Raw genomic sequence first — 23791 nt, 5'->3', positions numbered from 1 at the left:
CTCCGAGAAAGCAGTTTTAAGTCACATGTTCAGAGGAACATAGTGCATTTCTCAATACAAAGATTCAGTATTTGAGATTGGGCAGATTCGTCAGAGAACCTTTATAGGAAGCATTTAAAATTTCATATTATTGATATTTTTCTTGTGGAACAGAAGACAAGCAAAACTGACAAAGGTGTACAGTCCAGTCAGTAACAAACTACTGGCTCCTATTATATAGCATGCAAAGGTGAGCTCCAAAGATGAAAAACCAAACTGCCAAGTTTTGTAGAAACTTGGTAGAAAAAACAATTCAAACTAATACTCCAAGAAAATTCTCCTCGCAGTTACCCCTTCAGTAAAAAAGGAAAAATGGAAAAAAAGCTGAAAATAATGTCCCAATGCTTTGCTACATACACATACCTCACACTACTTGTTGCAGAGAAGTAGAGTAACTACTAAGCGCTATATTTTACTGAAACTAAGAAAAAGGAATGGAAAAAACAGTTTTTGTCTTAAAATTATGATTCAGATTGATGGCTTACAGAACAGCAGCACCATTCAGAGCAAAGTATATTTTGACCAAACACAATAAATACAAAACCTAAAACACTATTAAAACTGGCTGTCTAACAGGCAAGCAGTATGTGGGGGAAAAAAAAAATAAATCTCTGGTTCTCACTGATTCATGAGATAGCAAAATTCAGCTGAATGTTTTATCAACAGTAAATCTAAATCTTTAACACTGAACCTTAGCATGTGAGAGATGCCTTGGTTAGACAAGCCTGCAGCTTCCAAATAGCCTGAATCAAAGAGGTGGAACAGAGGTGGAAGGGGTTGCATACAGTTACTAAGAATTGTTTTACATGCACAATGCCCAACTGAAAAAGCACAGTGGTACAGAGGATGAAGTTAGGAAAGTTGTAATTTGAGGGCTGAGGATACCATTTGCAACGTGGTACCTGACATGCAGAACCAGTGAAGTTTAACCAACAAACTTTAGTAACAACTGGCCCTTTTTATAAAAGGCTACATGCTTTGCTAAACAATACCAATTAAATAGCAAGATCTTTCAGTGACACTTTCCTCAAGAACCTAAAAATCATGCCTGAAGCATTCTATATTATCCTGAGCACATCTGCAGGACAATGACAACATCAAACAACCTTCCTTCACACGAAGGACAAAATCTACTTCTCTCCCCAGCAGTGTAGGCAACATCTAAGCAATGATAAAATATCACATCACATCAGACTACAGAGCAGAAGTGCAATACCAATGTTTTTCCCCCTATGACACTGGGCACATGGAAGGCAATCATATGTCAAAGAATGTATCTAATTCTTCAAACCCAAACGACAACAGGAGTAAGGAGCAGAAGTCAGAAGTTGCTCACAGGAAAGAATAAAATTATTAACAGATGCATGCCAAGAAGAACTGAGAGTGAAATCATGTAGGAAGAAGCTGACTCATGTTGATCTCTACATGGGTGTAGCAGAGCAGAGTTCAAAGTAGATTTTCCCAATTTATTTCTCCTGTCAACTTTTCTACTTTTTCAGAGGAACAAAAGTGTGAGGTTAGGAATGAGGCAAAGAAGAAGGGGTAGTTTTAATACATCTATTCTTCCTCTCTCATTTCATCAAACGCCATTAAAGAAAAAAAACCACAGCCCCAGAGATTAATTTCAGATAAATACTTAACTGTTTCTACAAAGCTTAAACAAAATATTGCAGTCTTACTTGAGCAGTTCATCTCTTTCAGTCTTGCGAGCAAAGACAATGTCACTGCATTTATTTTGGAATTTCAGCAGTAATTCTGTCAACTCATTGTAAAACTAGTGAAGAAAATCAGAAAACATGCTCAATCAATTCTTTCAGACTCCACAATAGCATATTTCTACATATTGATCCAAATATAGACACTGAATTGTTACAGTGCCCTGAACCTGCCACTCTAGTAAAGTCTGCTAGTGTATTTTATTCTGTTTCTCACAAACAAATACTAGTCTGCTGTTGTTCATCCCTGTAATACATACATATATATATATAAACCAAAACAAAGTTGTGTTATATGTATGTGTGTGTGTGTAAAAACATAAAAATAGTTTCATACAACTAAAAAATGTATTACAGCCATAACAAAACAAGATCACTTCTATGATTCTGTAAATATTTTTTTGAAGGATAATTTATATTTTTAATCTTACTGCCTTTGGTCAGTTACATGCATTTCATTCTTATAGACATTGAGTTTTATTTTCTGCTTTCCATTAGTGAGCTATCAATACACCAGCAAAAAAGACTACTTAATACAGAGGCAGTAATACACCTTCCAGAAGCACAGATCAATAAAAAAGCAAGCTAAATAAAGCCCTCCTCATGTATGCAGTACAAATTTGATAAGGTGATTAAATACCATGGGAGAACAGATGAAAGAATTCCTCACATAAAATGGCTCATCTGGGTATTTCAGCATCAGTTCAGATGTAATTAACACTTTTTCCCTATTTTAATACAAAGCAATGCTCCAAAAAGCATACTTTTTAGATAAGAACAAAGAAGCCTTTCACAGCTGTCAAAAGTAATCACCATTCTAGCAACTCACTGTCCTCACTTCAGTAGTAAAATCCTTAACAATGCAGCTCATCTAGTATGTCTGTAAAGTTTATTATGATTTTTTGGTTCATCTCACTGTGTAAATAAAAGTTCTTCCAGTCCCTTAAGCATTACCATACCTTTGTGCCTTCTTTTAAATTGGCTACAAGTTCCACAAAGTTGTCATTTGCTACTGCTAAGTTCTTCAAAACTTCTTCTCTTAAATTAGATTCATTGTTCGATTGTTTCATCTTTGAAAATTCCTGATGTGCATTCTTAAAAGAAGGAAAAAAAAATGAGTAGTGAAAATAATGCAAGCCAGTTCCATGTAAGATTCAGTATCTTTGGGTTTTTATCCTCTTGCTCATTGCTTCTATCTCATTTTCCCAATACTTACTTTTCCTCACCTTCCATCCAAACATTGTACTTCCCAATGCTTGTTGTCTGGCAAGTGCAGTGGCTATTTCAAAACTATACATAAAGTCACTGGCAGTAGGTACAGTAGGTAGCAGATAATTATCTGTTCTGTTGTGGGCTGCCTTCAGCCATTTCTCAAGTTCATACTACACCCTCTCTTTCAGAAGCTATTGTAATTAGGCTCTCTCCAATACTGCCCTCTATTAATATTGATAAGCACATAATGAAAGGCAGTATTTTTAAGAAGTGTTACCACAAGTTTGGTTGACAAGAGCAAGCTATTAAAAGGACAGGGGAGTGGAAAACTTACAGAAACATCACCTACATTGTATTTTTGAGGGGAAAATAAACAAGCAAACTTAATAAGACTACTTCAGCTGTCAGAAGCAGCCAAACTTGAACTCCAGGACTTTCTAATATCAAAGTAATATCCACAAAGATTTTGCCGTATGTCTCAAGAACCTGCCTCTAGAGTTACTGGCAGAATAAGGTTGAATTTATGTACTAACTCTGGGAAATTCTCATTCATTTTTACTTTAACAAGCTTTGCACATGCTGGAAGTCAAACACATTGTAAATATCAGTTTGGAATAAACCAAAACATATTTCACAGACACTCGTGTCTTCTAGTAAAGATTAAGGGCAGGTCTCCTGATATCTCAAAAAAGAATTATGATGTGATGAGGGGATATAAACAAAACTAAAAATTTCTTAACACACCAGTTAGGCTTCTTGCAAGGGCAAAGCTATCTTCAGAACTGGGCCAATAAAAGGTCAAACAGAACTTACATCAGAGCTCTGTGAGAGTCTACTAAAGATTCCCACTTCTTTCTGCTAAACAAAACACACTATTTTTCAATAATAAGAAGAGTAAAGGAGTATGAACTGGCCTAGGACAGAGTACCAAGAAAAAAACAGTAGAAAGTAGTACTCTAAAGTACTGGAGAAGTAGAGGAAGTGTTGTTCTTTAGTTTAAGAGGAAGGAATACATATATGGTATTGTACCTGAATGTCTTTGAGAAGTTCTTCCTGTTTTTTTAGGGACTCCTGCACTTTCTGTGTGTAACTTCCATAAATTCTGTCCAACTCAGTCACAGAGATAGCCTCCTCATTTATAGCACCATCCTGCATCAGTGCAGTCAGGAATTTGCTTGTCATGTCAAAATTTACAGATTTCAGATCATTTTCCAGTTGTTCCCTCTCCTTCTTAATTTCATCCAGACGGGCCAGCAAAGTTTTTAAAACATTTACAACCTGGACAATAAAAATTGTCAGAAATTAGCATGTTTAGATATATTATTACAGAAGCATTGTCTATTATTTGTTTCCATCTTGCACTCCTCTCTGATGCTGGCAATGCTACTGCATGAGTATTTGTTTATACATGTGCTTAAGATAACAAACCAGGACAAAATAAAACACAAGGAAGATCTTCAAGTATTTCTCAAACTTTATGCTTCTCTAAAGATCTACCTCCATAATAACACTGAATTACTACAAAGATTTTTAAATGTATTTTTCTTTAACATGATCAGATAAGCTTCCAATTGGATATTTTCTAAAAAAGCAGCCAAAAACACTTACTGCAACTCACTCGTATGAGAAAAATAATTATACTGCTGAAGATGAGCAACGACTTTCTTGGAAAGCAAGTTGGTGAAATGACAAAATATTTTAGAATACTGGGCCATGTCTTTTACATTCCCTAACTGCCCCAACAACCTGAGCACTACACCACACCACCTTACATTACAGAAACTTAAAATGTTCAATCCTTGATGGAAAATAGTGAACCATTCCTGCCGTCCATGGCAATTGAAATTGCTCACACTGTGTGTAACAAAACATACTTCTTTTCCAAAAGTTAGTTACCTGCTGTAACATTCCAGAAAAAAAAGCAGATAAGGGTCAGCTTTCATGCCAATTGATGTATTTTTGTTAAATGAATAAAACCTCCATTTAAGAGATATTTAATTATTTTAAAATAATTTAAAATCGAGACAATGCTTTACCTCACTTCCTTGTAATGTTTTTGCTGGGTTGGCAGAGGGAATAGCTGCGTTGAGTTCTGACTCTGGCTTACACAGAAGTGCAATTGTATCCCGGTGAGCCTGATAGCGCTCTTTAACTTGGCCATCTGCTTGCACGGCTTTATTCAAAATGTTGTGGTAATTGGCTCCCTCTGGTGGTGGAAAGAAGAAGAAGAAAAAAAAAGGTGTTTATATATAAATTTCACAACTTTTTTAATCCCAGTCTTGCACCAGAGCGGTTTTCATGCTTTTCAGTAAGCCTTCCAGCATTTTTTGTGAGCCTGCATATTAACAAGTTGTTGACTAATAAATGAAATTTAAGTTTCTAAGTTATGTTTTAAGAAGGGCATAAACTGAGCACCTATATTAATTCTCCAGAGAAGTACACAAAAGTGTATGAACGAACACTGGTTTGAGCTACTCCCAATACTTAAACCCCTGTAACTTTTCTAAACTAAGGCAAGGGTCAGTCTCTTGTTAGCTTCCAAACATCACATATTAAATGCACAGAAAACATTCCACAGTGCTGGCCTCAAGCAGCTCAGCTAACTGCTGAAGAAAAAACAAATGAAACAAAACCCCACAGAGTAACATCTTGACAGGGAAAAAAAAGTTAACACACAAAACAAAACACAATAAAGCATTAAGAGGTAATTGCAACCACATTCTTAGAAGGACAGCCGTTTTTCATTACACAAGCTTTCTGAAACTTCAGCATGCACATGCAACTCCAGGGGTGCAAAAGCAGCAGCAAATTCTTTGCTATCACATAATCTCTCAACTTCAAATACTGATGCAGAGTGCAGTAAGAGTATTTTGGCATAACCTCCCCTCAACTGAAACTTTTATCTTTAAAGACAATATCAGAGCACTGAAAACTACTTTATTTTACACTATGAGAATGCACATTTTTAGAGCACCCCACCATCCAAAGCATGAAACATGAACTTTACCTGATCTTAAAGGCTTATAGAGATCACTGGATGGTGTTCTCTGCCAACGTTCTTTGAATTTTGTTCTCAAGTCATTATCCGTAGTTTCTTCTTCATCTAATAATCTTAGTGACTGCAACAGTAAAATGTTACATGCATTATAAGCCATTCTAAACATGAAACAGCTACAAAATATACAGCTAGTGTAGAAAATACAAATAATTCTCAAGCATTCTTTATAAATTTAATTTGGCAAATAAAAATAGACAGGAGAAGCACAAAACACTCCAATTCCTTTAGAGTGCTTACCCTCTCAGCACCAATTTTAAAAACGAAATACTTGTAAGGGAATATACCTATATGACAGTACAGTTCTTGTATGGACTAACCACTCAAATGAAGTATTTTTAAAGTGCTAATAGAGCTATAAGCATTTTGCATAATTGTGCACATTTTCTATTGCCATTGAAAATGTTCAGTGATGGTGTTTCAAAAATGTTTTAGTGTTAGCAGTTGCTGAACTTACTTCATCTAAAATTTCTTTGTTCCTTTGTAGCAGTTCAGGCAGATCTTTGATCAGCTGATCAACAGTCTGAATTCCTCCCTGTTCAATCACAGACTTGGACTTGTTCAAAATAGACTGAGGGACAGTATCACCAGACACATCTTCAATAGCAGCAGGAAGATTGAGGGAAGCCAAGACACTGAAAAAGTCAACATGTAAAATAACATTTGCAGTATTAGATGGGTTTATCCTGTGAATAACACTGCTATTCAAACAATCACACAGTCAATTATAACAGAAACAGAGCAAAACATACTTCTGGACACAAATTTCCAAGTGAAAGCTATAAACTTATTCCTACCATGTACACCTCAAAAATAAGTTTCAAAGCCCTTAAAAAGCTACATAAATCCTAGGCTTTTCACACTTCAAAATATAGCAAATATTGTCAGTAGTAACTATCTGGTAGATTAAATTAAAAAAAAAAAAATCAACTGTTTTGATTATATTCTTATCTTTCAGTTGATATAATTTTTTAAAAAAATAATTTATTTCTTTTAACAAACCAAATTTTAAGGGAAAAAATATAATGTCCTGAGTCTCTGGTAAAATTAGGCTGACCACTGGAACATTCACATGAAAATCCTTCTAGACTATTAGAACCGTAATTTTTTCTGAGCAAGCGCAGAAAACAAGACTAAAGAAAATTAAACATTATTTGTTCTTAATACACCTTCAGTCTTAACATCTGCAGAAAAGTAGTTCTTAATAGCCTTGCTATAACTTAAGCTTACCAGCCTGCCATACAGTAAAAAAAAAAAAAAAAAAAAAAACCACCACCAAAAAAACCCACAAATTCACTGCTGTAATTTGGATGTCTGCAGGCTGCAAAGCAATCAGTGTTTACAGCCTGTTCCACAACTCCTCTTGATAGATTCAAGAAGCTACCACACTTACCCATTTGCCAGATTTGTGGCTTCTCTCATCTGGGCTATTGACCTGTTTACTAGCTCTGCCTTTCTCTGGTTATAAGCATTCACAGACTGCTGAACTTGCAATGGAACCATCTTCTCAAACAAGTCTGCAATTAAAGTTAGTTTAAATTACTCAAGATGCACTGAGAAGTTAAAAGGACACAAACACCTTCACAGCTCTTTTGTACAGGTTGAAACTACAAAGAGTGATCTAAATAGTTTAAGATACTCTCCCCCATTCTTCAAGATGTCTTCAAAAAAAATTTCTATTTCTACAGGTCTTTCGATGAATTTCAGGTTTTGAGACCAAAATTGATTCAGAAATCATCTCAAGGCATTATATTTAAAATAACTGTAGGAATACAAATGAGGTTTCCCATATGGCTTAATCGCTAATTCTGCTTTTTTAACTGAAGAAAATGGGAAAGGAACGAGAGGATCATTTTTCAGAACTCCCCAGGTGCAGTCAACAAACCAAAATTTTTCAGCTTTACGGAAGGCTATCAACTACATTATTTGGAATGTAAAATTTGATACTTTTCCTTTGTATTAGTGTTCCTTCTGAAATTAAAAGGGTTGGTTTAATATAGGAAATGCTGAGAAAACCTTTTAGAGAAGGGCACATTGCAGACAGTGATTTTTAACCTATGGTTTACTCTTCCAGTATTTCATCAAGTAGTAGAACAACAAACTGGAGGAATGTCACTTTCAAACACAGTGCTGTGCACTTAATACAACAGAAAATTAAATGTTTACTTTTTCATGGTACAAATGAACTTTGGTGGCTGTGTTTTCCACAAGGTAGCCATTTCCCTGTGGACACCACACACTTCACTTACCAGTGAATTTCTGACTGAGGGGAACAACAACTGGAGTAGACTTCACAAGACTGGCTTTTCCAATGGACTCCAAATCTTTCAGGTCAGGAACACGGTCATGGTAGATGAAGTCATTGTCTTTTTTGGCAGCTGTAAGTGCACGGTTGATTTTGTCAACCAGATCTTTAACATTTATATACTCATCATAACGAGATGCCACTGTTTTCACCAAGTCTGCTGCATGCTAAAAAATTTTAAAATATTGTTAAATTAAAATACATTGTTATAAATTTAAATTCTAAATGAAATTAAAATAATAGCCTTTTTTTCTCTTCCACGTAGCCAAGCAACTTCTGCCAAAGCATATTATTGATATTTTTTCCTTAAGAAAATATTCCCCGTTCATATATCAAAAAGAAAAAAAGGATATTTTACTCATTAAAATAATTCATTGGGTGAAAAAAAAAAAAAACAAACCACCAACCAATAACCAAGTTAGTATCTCACAAGAGGTTCACTATGACTCCTGAAAATTTAAAAGCGATCATGAATTACAGGCAGTAATACTTCAAACACCCATTCACAAAAAAAAAGGGGTAAAAAAAAAGGAAAGAAAAGGAAAAAAAAACCCCACCACCATGTCATTGTCATGTTGTTTCATGAAACCCAAAGACTGCTTTTGCAGGTAGTGCAAATTGTTTCGTAAACTTTGCTCACACTCATGTAGAGGCCACAGTCCTGCTTTTCATATCTGGTGCTAACATAACATCCATCTAACCTTGGGCTCAGAAGCTATAGAAATTATGCTGGAATCCTACTGCAAACTAAAACAGAACACAAGGTCTGCTCTCTCTATACTTCTGTCTGCTCAGCCAAGATGCAACCCTGAAGTATCTGTTTTTTCTACATCCACTTTACCACAAAACATTGCCCTTTGATCCTATTTGCTCAGCCCTGATCACACTTCTCTTGTGAAAGCGTAAAATCATAATGCTGAGCACCAATGTAAGTTGAGGCTTACATAAACTCACAAGAATTAAAAACCTGAAACTCCTTTGGATTGTGGAGAACCTGAGCTACCTCAGAAGTGAAGAGTATTTGAAATTTGCTGGCATTTCTTGCCACTTTCAATTGTGCCAATTGTGTTATCACTGCTATCGGTTTGATGCAGTGCTACGGTTTAACGAGCATTTGTTGGAAACAGAATTAGAGGAGAAATAAAGGTGTATACATATTTTAATTTGTATGTATTTACAATTGTGTAAGAATTTACAATAATCTCCCCCCCATTTTAAAATTTGTTCTAATTTTAAAAAGGGAAATATAAAGTTGCTACTTCATAGCAACTGTATTTTTAAAAAACTTACCAAAAAGGATGCTAAATTTCTAATTTACATTAATTATGGAGGCAGTCTTTTAATAACTATGGGGACTAGGATTTAAGACTCATCTTACTACATGTATTAAGTAAGACAATATAGGGTTTTTACTTCCAACAACATGCTGTTCATGAAGCAGTATTAAGTAATAATGGAATATTTCCCCTCAGATGTCAAACTTAAAAAGCCCAAACAAACAAACAAACGAACTCAGGACAAAAAAAAATCCACCAAAACTTTAACTATGAAAATTAAAGTATGAGAAAATCTTTGAGTAGGGCACATTGCAAATAGTGATTTCCAACTCAAAAAGATTCTTTCATTGAAGTAGGAAAGAATGAAAGGATACTTCTTGTAATAGGAAATTAACGTCACATGAATTAAAATCACAGACACAAATCTATTTGATATTTTAACAATAATAAATTTAATAGCCAATCTATCAAGGGTAAGCACTAAAATAGACAATTCAGATTTGACCCTCAAGCATGAGCAACAGATATACTTTCATCTACCACCTCTCAACATAAACACAATATAACAACTTTCTAGTAAACGTTCAAGCAGGCACTTCATTGTCATGCAAGTATTCAAAAGCTTCAACCTCTATCCTGTACTCAATAAATGCACAATGATGACTTTCAAAATGTCTCTCAATCCTCTTGTATATCAATAAATAGATATTATTTAATAGGAGCACATCCTCTACCAAGTCAGTTGAAGCCACACTTCATTTTTTTAATTTTGTTTTTCCCAAGGAGCGGGAGACGTGAAAAAAGCAGTTATTTTTAACCATTTTTTTTTTTAATCTACTGTGCTTAGCACATGAGAAGACCTTACCTACTACAACATCTATAGCAATGTCCCTCTAGAAACCCGATTAAAAAAAAGCTATAAATTCTAAAAATATGTTTTTCAAAAATTACTCAGATTTAAATCAGGATTGCAGGAAAGAAAGTAGGCAGAACTGTAATGTTTTAGGGATTTGTAAATAACATCACTGGAGAAAATTTACTAACAAATCTGTTATATTAGCTACATTGAGGTAAAAAGCCTATGCAAACATAAAGATTCAGACTTAACATGTCCAGCAGTAACAAACTGCCCCAAAATCATTGAAATACATCTTTATAAAAGCTGCAGAAATCTCTCACATTTGCAGCTGCTAATAATTCAATACACATGATAAGCATGCTCAGTAATGTTTTAGTACGTTTAATTCTTAGTTACTGGAATTTTAGAACTCTGAGCTAGGTTTTCAGAGAAGAAAAAAGCTACCCACCTGTAACCTCCCAATTTCTTCACCAAATTTTTTCTGCTGTTTTGCCAGGATAGATTGATGGTATTCTGCATTGGCCTGCATAATGCAGTGCTTTGCAGCCAGAACAGGAAACACCTCCTGGAAATAAAAATACTGACCAGGGCAAAGTCCAACCACATTAACCACCACAGACAACATGGGATGCAGGAAGAAAAAGGAAGAAAAGAAGGAAATTAGAATCACCCAATTAATGGTTTAGGTAGGTTAAAACATAAGAGGTAAATGTCAGAGACCACGTGACTTCATACGGATTGAATCCAGTTTTGATTTTTGGTAAATCTGTCATTGCAAAATTCTTAGTGTCCATTATTTTAGATAAACTTGAATTTAAATTCAAGCCATGAAGTCACAACGTTTACTCTGAAGATTAGAAATGCATGCATATATTAGAAAAGACAGTTTCAAGAACACCACCAAATGCCCCCAAGACTAAGCCAAGACAAAGAATTCACAAGAGGGGAAGACAGGTTTGGTTTTTCTTTAACAAAGCAATTGCACTTAAAATAGCAGCAGGCCTATCTAGAAAGGAGCACTAAATTTATGAAAGCAAAGAACAAATAAACAGGGACAATAACTATTGACATAGAATAAATTTAAAAGTCATTTTTAGACTTCTTTATAAATGCCCTTTGCTATGCAGGAGTACCAACCAAGACATGAATACAACATTATGCAGCAGCCCAGAGCATAGGCAAGGTTTTTGATCAAGAATTTGGCCTTACTGTTTTATTTCTTAGAACAAGGAGCACTACAAGACTGCAAAGAGTGATGTGCTAAAGACCACAGTACATGTGTGTATATATGTGAAGACCGCTCCTTCACCTAAAAAAAGAGTAAATTTGGAATAGAAAAAAATCTGGGAGGCTTTGCAACTGGAGTCTACAACATAAAGGCAACCTCTACTTCATACTCCTGAACATCTATCTGCTCCCAGGCCTGGTTTTACCTCATGGAACCAGCAAGCCTTACTATGTTTTTCCAAATAATCAACAAGCTTATTGTGCAGCTGGAACAGCAGCTTAGAAGGTCCACAACATAAAAGACAAAGCAATGGCTTTATTGCATTTCATTGCCTCTCAGAAATCAATCATAAACATAATACCTAAGTGAGAAATTGGCCCAACCTGTAATATGCCACAGAATGCAGAAGAGGAAATATGTACATACATTAAAGAATCTATCAAGCTGCAGGGAAGCAAGATACCAATCTAACTTTTAGAACTTTTTTTTTTTCCAAAAAAAAATTACATAAACTCACAGACTGGCCTACAAAGGCATTTGTATAGTTGGCTGCTTAAGAATAAAAAGGCATACTTTCACTTAAGCACAAGTAGACCTTACCCATACAGTTCCTACCATTACTAAGATTCTATCCTGCATTAGAAACCAGAAGGGGGATAGAATTAAAAATTACCTGATTTTTTTTTTCAGAGGGAATACAAGTGTCTTTGGCAAATACTTTGGCAATTACTTGTCTAAAATTGCATATTATACTTTTTAAAGGGAGACCAGTATTGCCACATTACAGTACTTAAAGGGTAGCTACAAGAAGACAGAGACTCCCTTTTCACAAGGAATCAGGGAAAATACAAGGGGTAATGGGTGCAAGTAACTCCTGGGGAGATCCCAATTAGACATCAAAAGAAAATTTTTCACTATGAAAAGAGTTGGACATAATATCCTTAAAGAATGAGTGGATTCACCAACACTGGACAGTTTTAAGTCTGAGCTTGACAAGATGCTGGATCATCTTATCTAAGCCATGTTCCTACCTGCAAAGGTTGGAAGAGATGATCCTTAAGGTCCCTTCCAACCTGGCATGCTGTCATTCTATGATACTAAGTTAAAGGACTAGACATCAACCACCTAAATTTATCAGTAGTAAAGATATTTTAAAGTAGATTTTCTAGATATTTTAGAAAATCTAGTATATTTCACATTTGTAAAATGAAAGACCACTGCAAAGTGGCACAGTAACTTTAGAGTTTTGAAACTATTAATGAAAAAAAATAACTGGAAATTAACAACAAAGCATGCTTCCCAGGGACATTCACACACTAAAAAAATGTAGTCCTGCTAGGCAAAATATAAAGTTCAAGAGCCAAACAGTATCAAAAGTAAGTATATCTTACAGAATTTTTATATTTGTAGCACTGTACAAAAAGATTTCTACTACATTGTTATTTGGACGCAATTGATACATTTGATACACAGAAAACTTGCTTGGTTTTATTTGTTCAAAAAGTATGAAAAAAAGTTGCTTCTGTCCAATGGCACTCAAATCAGTGAAGACTAAGTTGAGATAATTTACAGGTATCAAGGTTTTTTGCGGGGGTGGAGGATGAGGAGAAGGCAGGCTGAAGGACAGAGGACACACACTGACTTCTTGCCATATTTTTCATTAACAAATAAGTGAACATTACCACTAAATTCATGCTGGCAACATGAGAGCCAATTTCACAAGAACACATTTGAGACTAGAAGCCATTTAAGCACCATTAGAAAGTGTTAGTTTGAAAAACAAATTTAGTAAGGCATTAGGTACTAAGAAGGCATCCCTGAACACAATCATAAACATTTCAAGTTCACTTTAAGTGAAATGTATTGCAAGTAAACACAATTCATGTAATAAGATCTGACTTATTTAAAAAAAAAAAACAAAACACTACATTTTCCTCCTAGATTCTTTACTGTTACCAGTTAGTTTCCCTGAAATAGAAATATGTCAGCTTTTCTTGAGAATACATTTTAAGGGTATTTCATCAAGTATACTCTAAGCAATAACAGCTATTCACAGTAAGTAGATTCAAGATTATTCCCATGAAAGTTACTAACCTTGGGCAAAGTATCTTTATATTGACATTGTTTGTAAGCATCACCATAGTAATCTGCAGCTTGATTAGCTAGCTTAGCTATGATAACATCTTTCATTTTATCTGGAGAAAGGGGGAGAAAAAAAAAAAAAGAACAATTATTATTATTATTATCAATTTTTACAAGTGGGCAGATAAATTACTTAATCCTGAAGCAGCAACAACTGCATCCCAAGGGTACAGTTTTGCATTTTCTACTTGTACCATGACGCTGACGGTTCAGTCAGTTGTACAAGAAATCTGGCAGCTGTTGGCATTGATGCAGGATTAAGAGTGATGCTGTAGCTCAGACCAGTGGCAAGCTGCCAATAAAAGCTGCAGTCCCACTCTGGCAGCTTGTTCCCAGCCCTTCCCTTGTGCCAGCACAAGCATTTGTGCAGCCGTAGTCAAAGAACTTTGCTTCAATCTCGTCAGCAAATAAGTTAATTCACAGCAGTATCAGTTGTCTAACCCAGCTCCACACCAGGACTCTCAGAAATTTGCAAAAGTACAACAGATGAGAAGAGACTGGTCCTTTCTACAGCAGTTCACACCACTGCTAGCTTACCGTGAGTATAGAAACACCATTCCTGCACATAAATAACCACAGTTCATCCAAGTGGTATCCACTGCTCCATATCCGAGGTGAAACAGCATAGTGGCAGCAGTATTCCCTGCCTCACATACTCACCCTGTTCTCAAATATAAAGCTGTTAAAATAGAAACATGAATCTATCTTTATCTCCTTTTATAATTACTTCTGGCCTCAGCTAGCAATTCATCCTTCCAAGAAAAGAGGCAATCAGTGCAAAAATTGGCTCTCCACTCCAAATAGCTGCCCTTGCGAAAAGGTACCCTCTGATTTGGGTGATTTTTATGTACTGTCAGACTGATAACTGTGAGTGGGAGGTATGGGGAGATGAGGAAGCCTACGGAGAATGCCTGATTGGCAAAATTAAATCAATAGAATTTCCAAGTGGGCTGCTCATCCAGGCACCTTCACACATCTATCAACAACACTTGAGGCATGAGCTATGATACAGTGTGTTTACCTTCCATGAGGTAAATGCATTTAAGGTATTCCAGAAATACCTCATCACTAGGGAACAGGATTTAGATGGCAAACAGAGAAAGGAGCTTATGAGGCCAACAAGAAAGCTGGGCTAGGGCTTTTTGACACGGGTTTGTAGTGAGTGGCCTTCAACACTTACAGGGAGGAGAGAGCCACAGCTTCCTTGGGCAACCTCTTCCAGTGTCTCACCACCCTCAAATTAAAGAATTCCTTCCTAACGACTAACCTAAATCTCCTCTCTTCAAGTTTGAAACCATTTCCCCTTGTCCCCTCACTACAAACCTGTTTTTAAATCTTAATTTCTCTGGGCACATGGGGTTTTTTTGATCAGCCTTGCTTTGTCTTTTTCACATTTTAGATAAATCAAGAAAGTGCCAGAAAGATGCATATTTCCCATGCAAAATGAGGTGTCTGCTCCTACTATGCAGAAAAGTTTCACACATTTGCTGTACAACTTCTTTTCAAAGCCATGTCCAAATAACCTGGGATAACAAGCAAAATACAGAGCATAAACACAATTTATCAGTTAGCTGAAGTACAACAGTTGCTTGTTGAGATTCTTCTGAAGGCAGTAAGGCTGCAAGACTTTCCAGGGATCTTTCAGAAGAAACATCCCGGTTAAGATAGTGCCTGTCTTCCTCCACTGTATTCCAAACAATGTGGGGGGAGTGTTGCCTCTATGTCCTTAGTTCTACTTTTAGATATCTAATTTCTAGATGCACAACTTCTAGTAAATACCTAGAGAAGCAAACAGTAAGAGCTCTTGTACCAAGCAGAGCTATTCCACAGGAAAATTTTGTCTAAAACTATGCAGCCTCTGAATCACTATTTCACAATCAGCCCTTAAGAGTTAGGGAAGTAATTTTTTGTTCTATGTGCAGGATTTCACTTTCCAAGATAAACTGGGCATTCTCAAAGTTAGGCCTGGGCTAAGATTTCCTCTGTTAAAATTAGGAGAAATCAAACAGAATTTGTTTTCCTTAAAGGCACAGGAAATTTCCTTTGTCTCCTAGGACAGTTATTTCTTTCTAAATTCTCACTAAGGCATTCCATAGACAGAGGAAGACAGGAGTAGTGGTAAAGCCCCTATGCACTATTTCTAGTACTCTGTTCTTTTAGAGAATATATATTTTGTTCTCAAGGGGAGGAAAGGACAACATATAAACCAACAAAATCCTTTTAGACATGAAGAATAACAGTCCTGAACATAAAAAAAGACAAATGGGACAACTACAATGACAGGTAAACCTTGATCAAATTCCTAAGTGGCATCTGGTCTTTTTGTTAATGACCTGCAAAGGAGGGGAAGGAAGAATCAGTAAAGCCAAAAATAGAAGCTTCTGAAGGGCCCTTTTCAAGCTCTTAATAACTTAAGCCACTTAAGTTTTCATGGAAGTTGTAATGAGCAAATAAATATACAAACCAAAAATTAAGACATACCTCTTGTGGCTTTCAAAAAAAAGACTTCTTGGGCTTGAGCCAACATAATAAGACTGAGAGTTCCAACTGTGTCTGGAGAGATGTCCACTGTAGGTTCTCGATTCAAGGCTGACAGAACAGTGTCTTTTATGTGTTGGAAAGCACCACTGGCAAACTAAACAAAACAAAATAGTAAGTTATTACCCATGTATCCAATGAAATATTCTCTTACAGTACATACAAAAAAAAAAAAGTAGTTTTGCATATAGTCTCTCCCTCCTTGTTTACCTACTGAATATAATTCCCTTTAACTACTTGTTCTTGAAGCCACTTACACTGAGACATTTATCAAGACAGACTTTAAACAAAGGTACATTGGTTACACTTAGCAGCACAAGAACAGGGAAATTTTAATGCATTCCATAAAAAAAGAAAGATTATCACTTGTTTAAACTGAAATTCATATTAGCTATAATTCTTATGTCTTAAGATGGAGGTTATTAGTTACCAACACACTTGAGGGAAGAGGTATAGGAAACTGTATGGAATGAAATACTTCAAAACTGGTAAATAAATTTCAGAAAAGACCAAGTAATTAGACAACTCACATTTTCAAGAGAGGGAAAATATGTACATGTATAATTATGTGTATATATATAGCTTTAAAATTGTGAAATATTTATTTGAAATTCTAAGATTAGCAATTCTGAATTCATAAGCATAAGCAGGGAGCCTCTGTACCTGATAGTGCTTAGCTGCAGCTTTCAGTCCTTCATCGTTCTCTAAATTCTGTTCTGCTGCAATCTGGCTTGCCAATGCTCCACAGTTGAACAAAACACAGGTTTTCTCATACCCCAAACTTGCCAAAGCTGCAATCAAAACAGTTACCCATACTGTTAAGAAAAGAAATTTCAGTACTCTAGCATCCTACAGATCAGGTGAAAACTACTAGGATTGGTATTAAAAGACATCAACAGATTCAAACAAAACAAAACAAAAAAAAACCCAACAACCATGCCAAACTTTTAAAATCAAAGTAAACTTCATTGTGAAGGCCTTATATGGTCTAGTTTAGTACTTCAACAAAACTTTTTACATAGGGAGCTACAGAGTGGCATGCAGCATAAAAGCCATAGAATGAAAATCTACGCAATACACAAAATAATTTTAAAATCTTTCTAACTAGAGTACAGCTTTTTGGCTCCTGAAGATACAGAAACATGTGAACTACCAAACAAGCTGAAATATGAACTTCCATGCACTGATCACTTTGCAATAGCTCAGTTACACGCTCTGTGTCTTGAATATAAGAGTAACTATCCTTCTCTCATTGAGGCCAAATATTTTTTTACACTTATGCCTTAGTATCTACTGAAATTAAGTGAGTTTTTCAACTCTCAAAACTGTTGTTCCAGACCAAAAATACTGACATGTATCTTTGTTATCCAAGTATGACAACAGCTATGGATTTACTCACTAAAACTTGAGCTCACTAGGCAGCAGTGTGTAGTACTTTCTAGCCCCAAAGGATGGAGCCCACACTTCTAGAAACAGTAACACCCAAACAGCAACCACTCTGAAATCTATTAATTGCTTTTAGAAGGTTATTGGCCAAATCCAAGCAGTGGAAAAATCTAGACAGCAGATACTATTTTCCTACTACTGTCAAAATGTGTATTGACATTGCCCGTGGAGAATACACAGGAACTAGTGAAAGCTCAATTTCAGAAACCTAGGTAAAACTTCCAAGTTACCCTTAAAACAAGAAGGTACTAAAGGGGCACATTTGCTTCATTTCACTGACCTGAAGTTAGTTTCTGAAGTGCAGAATCAGTTTACATGCAAAATTCTTTATACTCTGGACTGCATCTCAAGTGTGACCACAGTGACAGCAGCTGTTTAGCAACATAGCTTTTCCTCAGACTCATCTGTTTATAGCTCTACCTACTAAGTTAGGCCAAAATATTCTAGATTACATGCCATGCTGTGAACTGGGTCACTTTTAAAGCAGACACAGTACATCTGTCAGCTACACCCATGATAAAGACTTGGGATTCAGTGGAAGACAGGAAGAACAAAGTTTGACATCACATCAAGAGCCAAGACTTTCCAGTCGTACCCCTGCACCTTGGCCTCATGGAAGTCAAAGGAGTTTTACATGGAATTTCTATCCAGAGATTGGATCATTTACACTTTACAAGTCAACAGAAATTTTGCTCCCTTAGTAACTAAAAACTTTGCTTTACACTGGGAGACCCCACAGCTAATTCTAATCTGAAATAGAGATACACATGCAATAGTTAACCTGGAAAGCACTATCTGAATAATCTGCAATACAGCACTGTAAAAATATGTGCTAAGCCATTCTTTTTGTTGCTTTATTTCCACTAAGATTTGCTTTAATGTTTCAAAATAAAATTTATTCCATTGCTTGTTAACTGAGCATTACTCATATCTCAGTTAAGAATTTCTTTGATATTCCACATGGACTGCTGCATAAATTTCTGGCCATTTGCCTTGCAGATTACTTAGACTAGCATTTAATTAACCTGCAGACAAGCAAGTTTTCTCAAGCTTGTGAAACATCACATTTATTTAGATTTTTAGGGTAAGCATCAACATTATGATTACTGATTCTTTTTTCCTCACAATTGTTATAAACATCTAGAAAATTACAAACCATGGTTAAGTCATAATTAATAATTCTGAATTTCACCATGAAACAGGTTCAATAATCATGAAATGCTAGTCCCAAAGAAGAACCAAATTCTAAGAAAAAACACAGCATCTTCAGGAAGGTCTCTAATTATCCAGAAGGACGCAGAGCAGTCTAGAGGGCATGGACCTGAGCTCTGCCAGGGGAGGTTTAGGTTAGATGTTGGGAAAAAATTCTTTACAGAGAGGGTGATCAGGCATTGGGATGGGCTGACCGGGGAGGTGGTGGATTCTCCATCCCTGGAGGCATTTAAAAAGAGACTGGATGTGGCACTCAGTGCCATGGTCTGGTAACCACAGTGGCGGTGGATCAAGGGCTGGACTTAATGATCTCTGAGGTCCCTTCCAACCCAGATGATTCTGTGATTCAGTTAGAAAATAAGGCAAGAAAAGGTGTGCACACCTGCCTATGCATTAATACACATCAGTTCATATAGGCACAATTTCAGTAGGTGAATTCAGACCATGGAAAACAGCAAAGACTTTCAGTAGCTGCAAACAGAAAACTATATAATGGACATAAAAATTAAAAAAACCAAACAAACTAAAATAAGAATAAGACTTCTAGAGTTTTTTCAAAGTTTGTCTGGAGCTTCAAAACTGCAATGGCGATCTTGCAATGCTGGTCATGATGAACACTTAAGTATAAATAGAAACACCAAAGAATGATGATGTATGACTGAACAGCTCCCCATGTAACTCAAAAGGATTTAGTCTCAGTTTCTCTACTGGCAAGTGTTCCAAACTCAAAATTCTGAATTTGCAGTCCAGAATTGTCATTGTAAGACTAAAATTATAGGCCCAAACTACTTGATTGAGGGAGAAAAAATATATTTTTATTCTTTCTTTTCAAGTGTTCACAGATGTATGAAAATAGCTTCAAAGTAAGTGAGAGGAAAATAATCTCGTGGCATGGGCAGATCCTTCTTTCTCCTAAACAAAACATGGCATCAGACTAAGTTTCTGAAGCCAGGCACCATCATTCCAATGTCTCTGGAGAGGAGTCACTCACAAGCACATCTCAAGAGGATCTTATGCATTTAGAACAGTAAGAGCTGGTTCACCAAAAAACACTACTGAAACAATGTTAACTTTAACAATGTTGTTAAAGTCAATTGGGGTTCCTTCCAGAAAAAGTCTAAGGAGCAGAGAACACAACAATTACCAAACTCCACATCTACTTGTGTCTCTGGAAAATTAGCAATGTTGAAGTGAGTAATCTATTACCAATATAGTTGAACTCATCTGACATCTACGTTAAGAATACCAGAAAGACTATTAACAATTTAGCTATATAAAAATATTCAAAATTTAGTATCAATAATACTTTCACTTTCACTATAATCACATACCCAGTTTGGCAGATCCTCCAAAAAGTGATCCTTTATCAAACGCATCTTTCCACGTAAATGTTACACAGACCTGCAAGTTGTGAAAAAGAAAGATATTTCTCTCTAAAAAATGCATATTTAATCTTCAGGAAATATCACAAAATTACATTTTATCCTTTTATATTCTAATGGCATGCAAATTTAATCCAAATGGAACACTACAAACACACTGCAAGCTTCAGCAAATGATGAAGAGTTACTTTTTAAAAAATTTATTCTACCTTCTTTCCTTCCCATTAGTTTGCTCAAAACATTTCAAGCAGACAAGACAGAAATTCTCAAAATAACCTTCCTATTTTGCTTAAATTCTGATTGACAGATAAATTTCTTCCCAAACCAAGACCAGGGACACCTCTCCCAAGCAGTCCCAGGCTGCTATAGTCACAATTAATGGAAAGCACCCACCCAGGTATTTTCCACTGATCTGAGTCAGTAGCGTATTTGGAACTCTTTTGTAATACCAAACTTTAATCATTTTTGAGAACTGAGTAGCAGCATTATCAGAAAATGCAATAAAGACAAATAAAGCAGGGAACAGATGTGTGTTTGATATTACACTTTCAGTTTACATTTCATAGACAATGCAAATAGTTCACTGCCTTGAAGTTCCAGAAATTGATGCTTTACTCAGCTGATCAAACTGGACGTAGGCAACTGGTATTAGACCAGAAAAAGTTGCTAAATCCTTGTTTTAAAGTGACTGGGGAGAATAATGCCAAGAAGAGTACAGTACTGTTAAAAATGCACTTTTCTTTAGCATTAGTGCTAGTTCAGAAAGCTCTGGTCCCTAGATGTTGATGGCTTCACTGACAACTGCTTCCCTTTGATGAAGAGTTTACAGATTTGGAGAACTTGCTCTTTAAGTTTCTTGATTTTCCATGTCTCAGGAGTTGCAAATCACTATATCAAAACATTTGCACACTACAAACCAAATTGTAGTTACTGGCTCTAAGTGAATGCAGCTACCTGCAAAACTCAGATCAGTTTGAACTGCACTAAAATTATTCCCTTACTTGTAACCTGCAAGTCTGAATGAAATCTTTTCTTTTATAATCACATGACCATTTGATCACAAAGAAACTGAAATTGTCCTATTTGTAAAAAACATCCAAAGAAAACCTACATTTTTTCCAACCAAACTACAGAAGCCTAAAGATCTATTCCAGACTTCAATAAACAGGAGCTAAGCTGAATTTCTCCTTAGAGACAGGATTCTAAGGAAATATGATAGAAAAAAAAATTAATGAACACCATAACTGTATAAAAAAATGCAATTTGTAGATGTTGAGGCAGGAATAAAGTAACAAGCTCTGGCCGAAATATGTTATACTTAAAAATAAAAAAACTAAAAACTAAAAAAAAAAAAAAAATAAAAATAATACAGTCCACCTATTGCTTAAGGTTTCTCATAGAAGATGTGTTTCAAAATGCCTTTGTTACACATTATGAATTAGACTTAGAAAAAGCAGAATTGGATGTAGAATCAGCACAGCACAACTCCGTCTGACCCAGACTGCAGTGACCACTAACCAAAGTCAAAACATTTCTAAACCTGTAAAAGGCAGCAACTATGGCCACTAGACATGAGGTTTTTCAGTATTGACTATACATGAACACAGACTAAAAATTTATATTAGGAATATCAGGCTCAAAAAGATTAAAGTCTTGCAAGAGAACTACCATTTAATGGATTAGGTACAGACTTAAAAGTCATACATCGTAGATGCCATGATTCATTTTGATAAATCTTCTTACCTGGTTTTCAGAGAATGGAAACTTTGGTTCAATTGAACAGAGCTGATCATAGTATCTACAATTAAAAAAAAAGGAAGAAACAGTTACTAGATAAATAAAATTAGGAATTTTGTTAAGGAAAAGGACACGAAAAAATCCCACACACAAATAATCTGTGAAGCTCTTTTGTAACTACGGAGGGTCTGCAGGACAGACAACAATTCTTGCTACAGGGGATTTTTCAGTAGAGGGAGGAGTTCTGTTAGTCTTCCAAAGATAATGTGGAAACCCTGTCTCAGTCAGAAGCAGCAGAGTTTCAGGCAAAGCTGATCCATTCCACTCTGATGGAGGTCGATTAGAAAAGAAGGAAGACAAAGAGTACATCAGACATTAAGTCATGCTGCAAAAGGAAATCAAGTATTGCATTTAATATAATACTAACAAACTATACTGCTCTCCCTAGAGCTGAACATCATACCCCACTCTCCTACAATTTCAGAGGACTCTCTTTAAACTTTATAGTGTCTTTGAAATAGATGCCTTTTGCCTTGCAGCATCAACTGGAGAGCCTAAACCTTGTTTTTCAGTTGTAAGCTCATTTCTCTTTAGAGTATACTGTAGCAGTCATAGTTAAATAAAAGCAAAAGTTTCTCTGTGCCAGTTATTTTGTCTACTCCTGATGTAAGATGTTCAGAACAGAATACCAGAAAGATAATAAAGCAAGCATAGCTATTCTCCCTCACACAATGTATCCAGGCAAAAGTTAGCAATTCAAATTTTTACTGAGCTGTACCCTACAGCTGCACCACTTGTTAGACATCACTGGTTGGATGCAGAACAGAAAACCTTTAAATTGTCAGCTTCCAAGAACACATGTGAAACCTGTTTCTACACTCTTCCCATACACTTACCATGTGAACACACATACACCCAACATTATATTGAATTCTTTTTTTATCAATTTGTATTCCCAATATACAAAACACCTTGTATCAATGAGCTTCACAGTCTGTGAGGAAAGTTTAAAGCTGCTTCCATTTCCTTACGTTACACTATTAAATATTAATTACTCTTGCTCTAAACATGAAGCAGATGTAAAAGGCCTATGTTCTGCAGGCAATAAATGTTTAAAATTCAAGAAACATTTAAAAAAAGTTGTTACAGTGGAAAAACAGTGTTAGCATATTCTTCGGTGAATTGTATCTGCCAATTTATATAATACTACAGGTTTCTGACTTCAACTAAGCCACTGCAATTTAAGACACAATATACTAAACTGTATCAAGAGCTACAATAACCTGCAAGAGTAAGCTCGAAGGACTTCCACTAACATTAGAGTGGAAAGAATTTGCTCCTGAGGTAAAAAAAAAAGCTGCAGATGTCTACTGTGACAGTAGTTCAATCAATAACTTTATTTTTAACAACTTACCAAGTACATGAAAGGCACAGTTAAAAGAAAACACACAAAAAACCAAACCTAACGTGAATTTTAAAGCGAATGATAATTTTTCCCAGTGTCTTCACAAATCTATGAATCTGTATTCTATGTTGCCGTACTTCAGCAATAAGGTTGCTAGTAAGAGTCAAAGTCAGATTTCATAAATACCTCCACCGAGATTTAACTTTATAAATCAAAGGTCTTTTTTTCAGAAAGAACTA

At 35.7% G+C, this 23791-nt stretch overlaps 1 protein-coding gene across 2 annotated transcripts in view; it reads right to left on the bottom strand.

The window, feature by feature from the left end:
• The window catches only part of PDCD6IP (programmed cell death 6 interacting protein), a 31958-nt gene that overhangs the window by 2841 nt on the left and 5326 nt on the right, over window positions 1-23791 (bottom strand). The window contains exons 2-15 of one of the 2 annotated variants that reach the window (XM_071735975.1): window positions 22154-22208; window positions 20360-20429; window positions 17034-17161; window positions 16314-16467; window positions 13785-13885; window positions 10911-11042; window positions 8271-8493; window positions 7415-7538; window positions 6479-6656; window positions 5974-6085; window positions 5003-5172; window positions 3996-4244; window positions 2714-2848; window positions 1719-1813 (exon numbers count right to left, since the gene is read on the bottom strand). In XM_071735975.1, coding sequence (XP_071592076.1) covers window positions 1719-1813; window positions 2714-2848; window positions 3996-4244; window positions 5003-5172; window positions 5974-6085; window positions 6479-6656; window positions 7415-7538; window positions 8271-8493; window positions 10911-11042; window positions 13785-13885; window positions 16314-16467; window positions 17034-17161; window positions 20360-20429; window positions 22154-22208 — 1926 coding nt within the window. The remainder of the gene's footprint in view (window positions 1-1718; window positions 1814-2713; window positions 2849-3995; window positions 4245-5002; window positions 5173-5973; window positions 6086-6478; window positions 6657-7414; window positions 7539-8270; window positions 8494-10910; window positions 11043-13784; window positions 13886-16313; window positions 16468-17033; window positions 17162-20359; window positions 20430-22153; window positions 22209-23791) is intronic. The other variant, XM_071735976.1, reaches the window with a different exon arrangement.

This window comes from Heliangelus exortis, chromosome 2, assembly GCF_036169615.1.
Source record: "Heliangelus exortis chromosome 2, bHelExo1.hap1, whole genome shotgun sequence".
Taxonomy (NCBI): domain Eukaryota; kingdom Metazoa; phylum Chordata; class Aves; order Apodiformes; family Trochilidae; genus Heliangelus; species Heliangelus exortis.
Note: the sequence above shows the minus strand (reverse complement) of the source record. Positions and strands in the feature narration are given on the sequence as shown.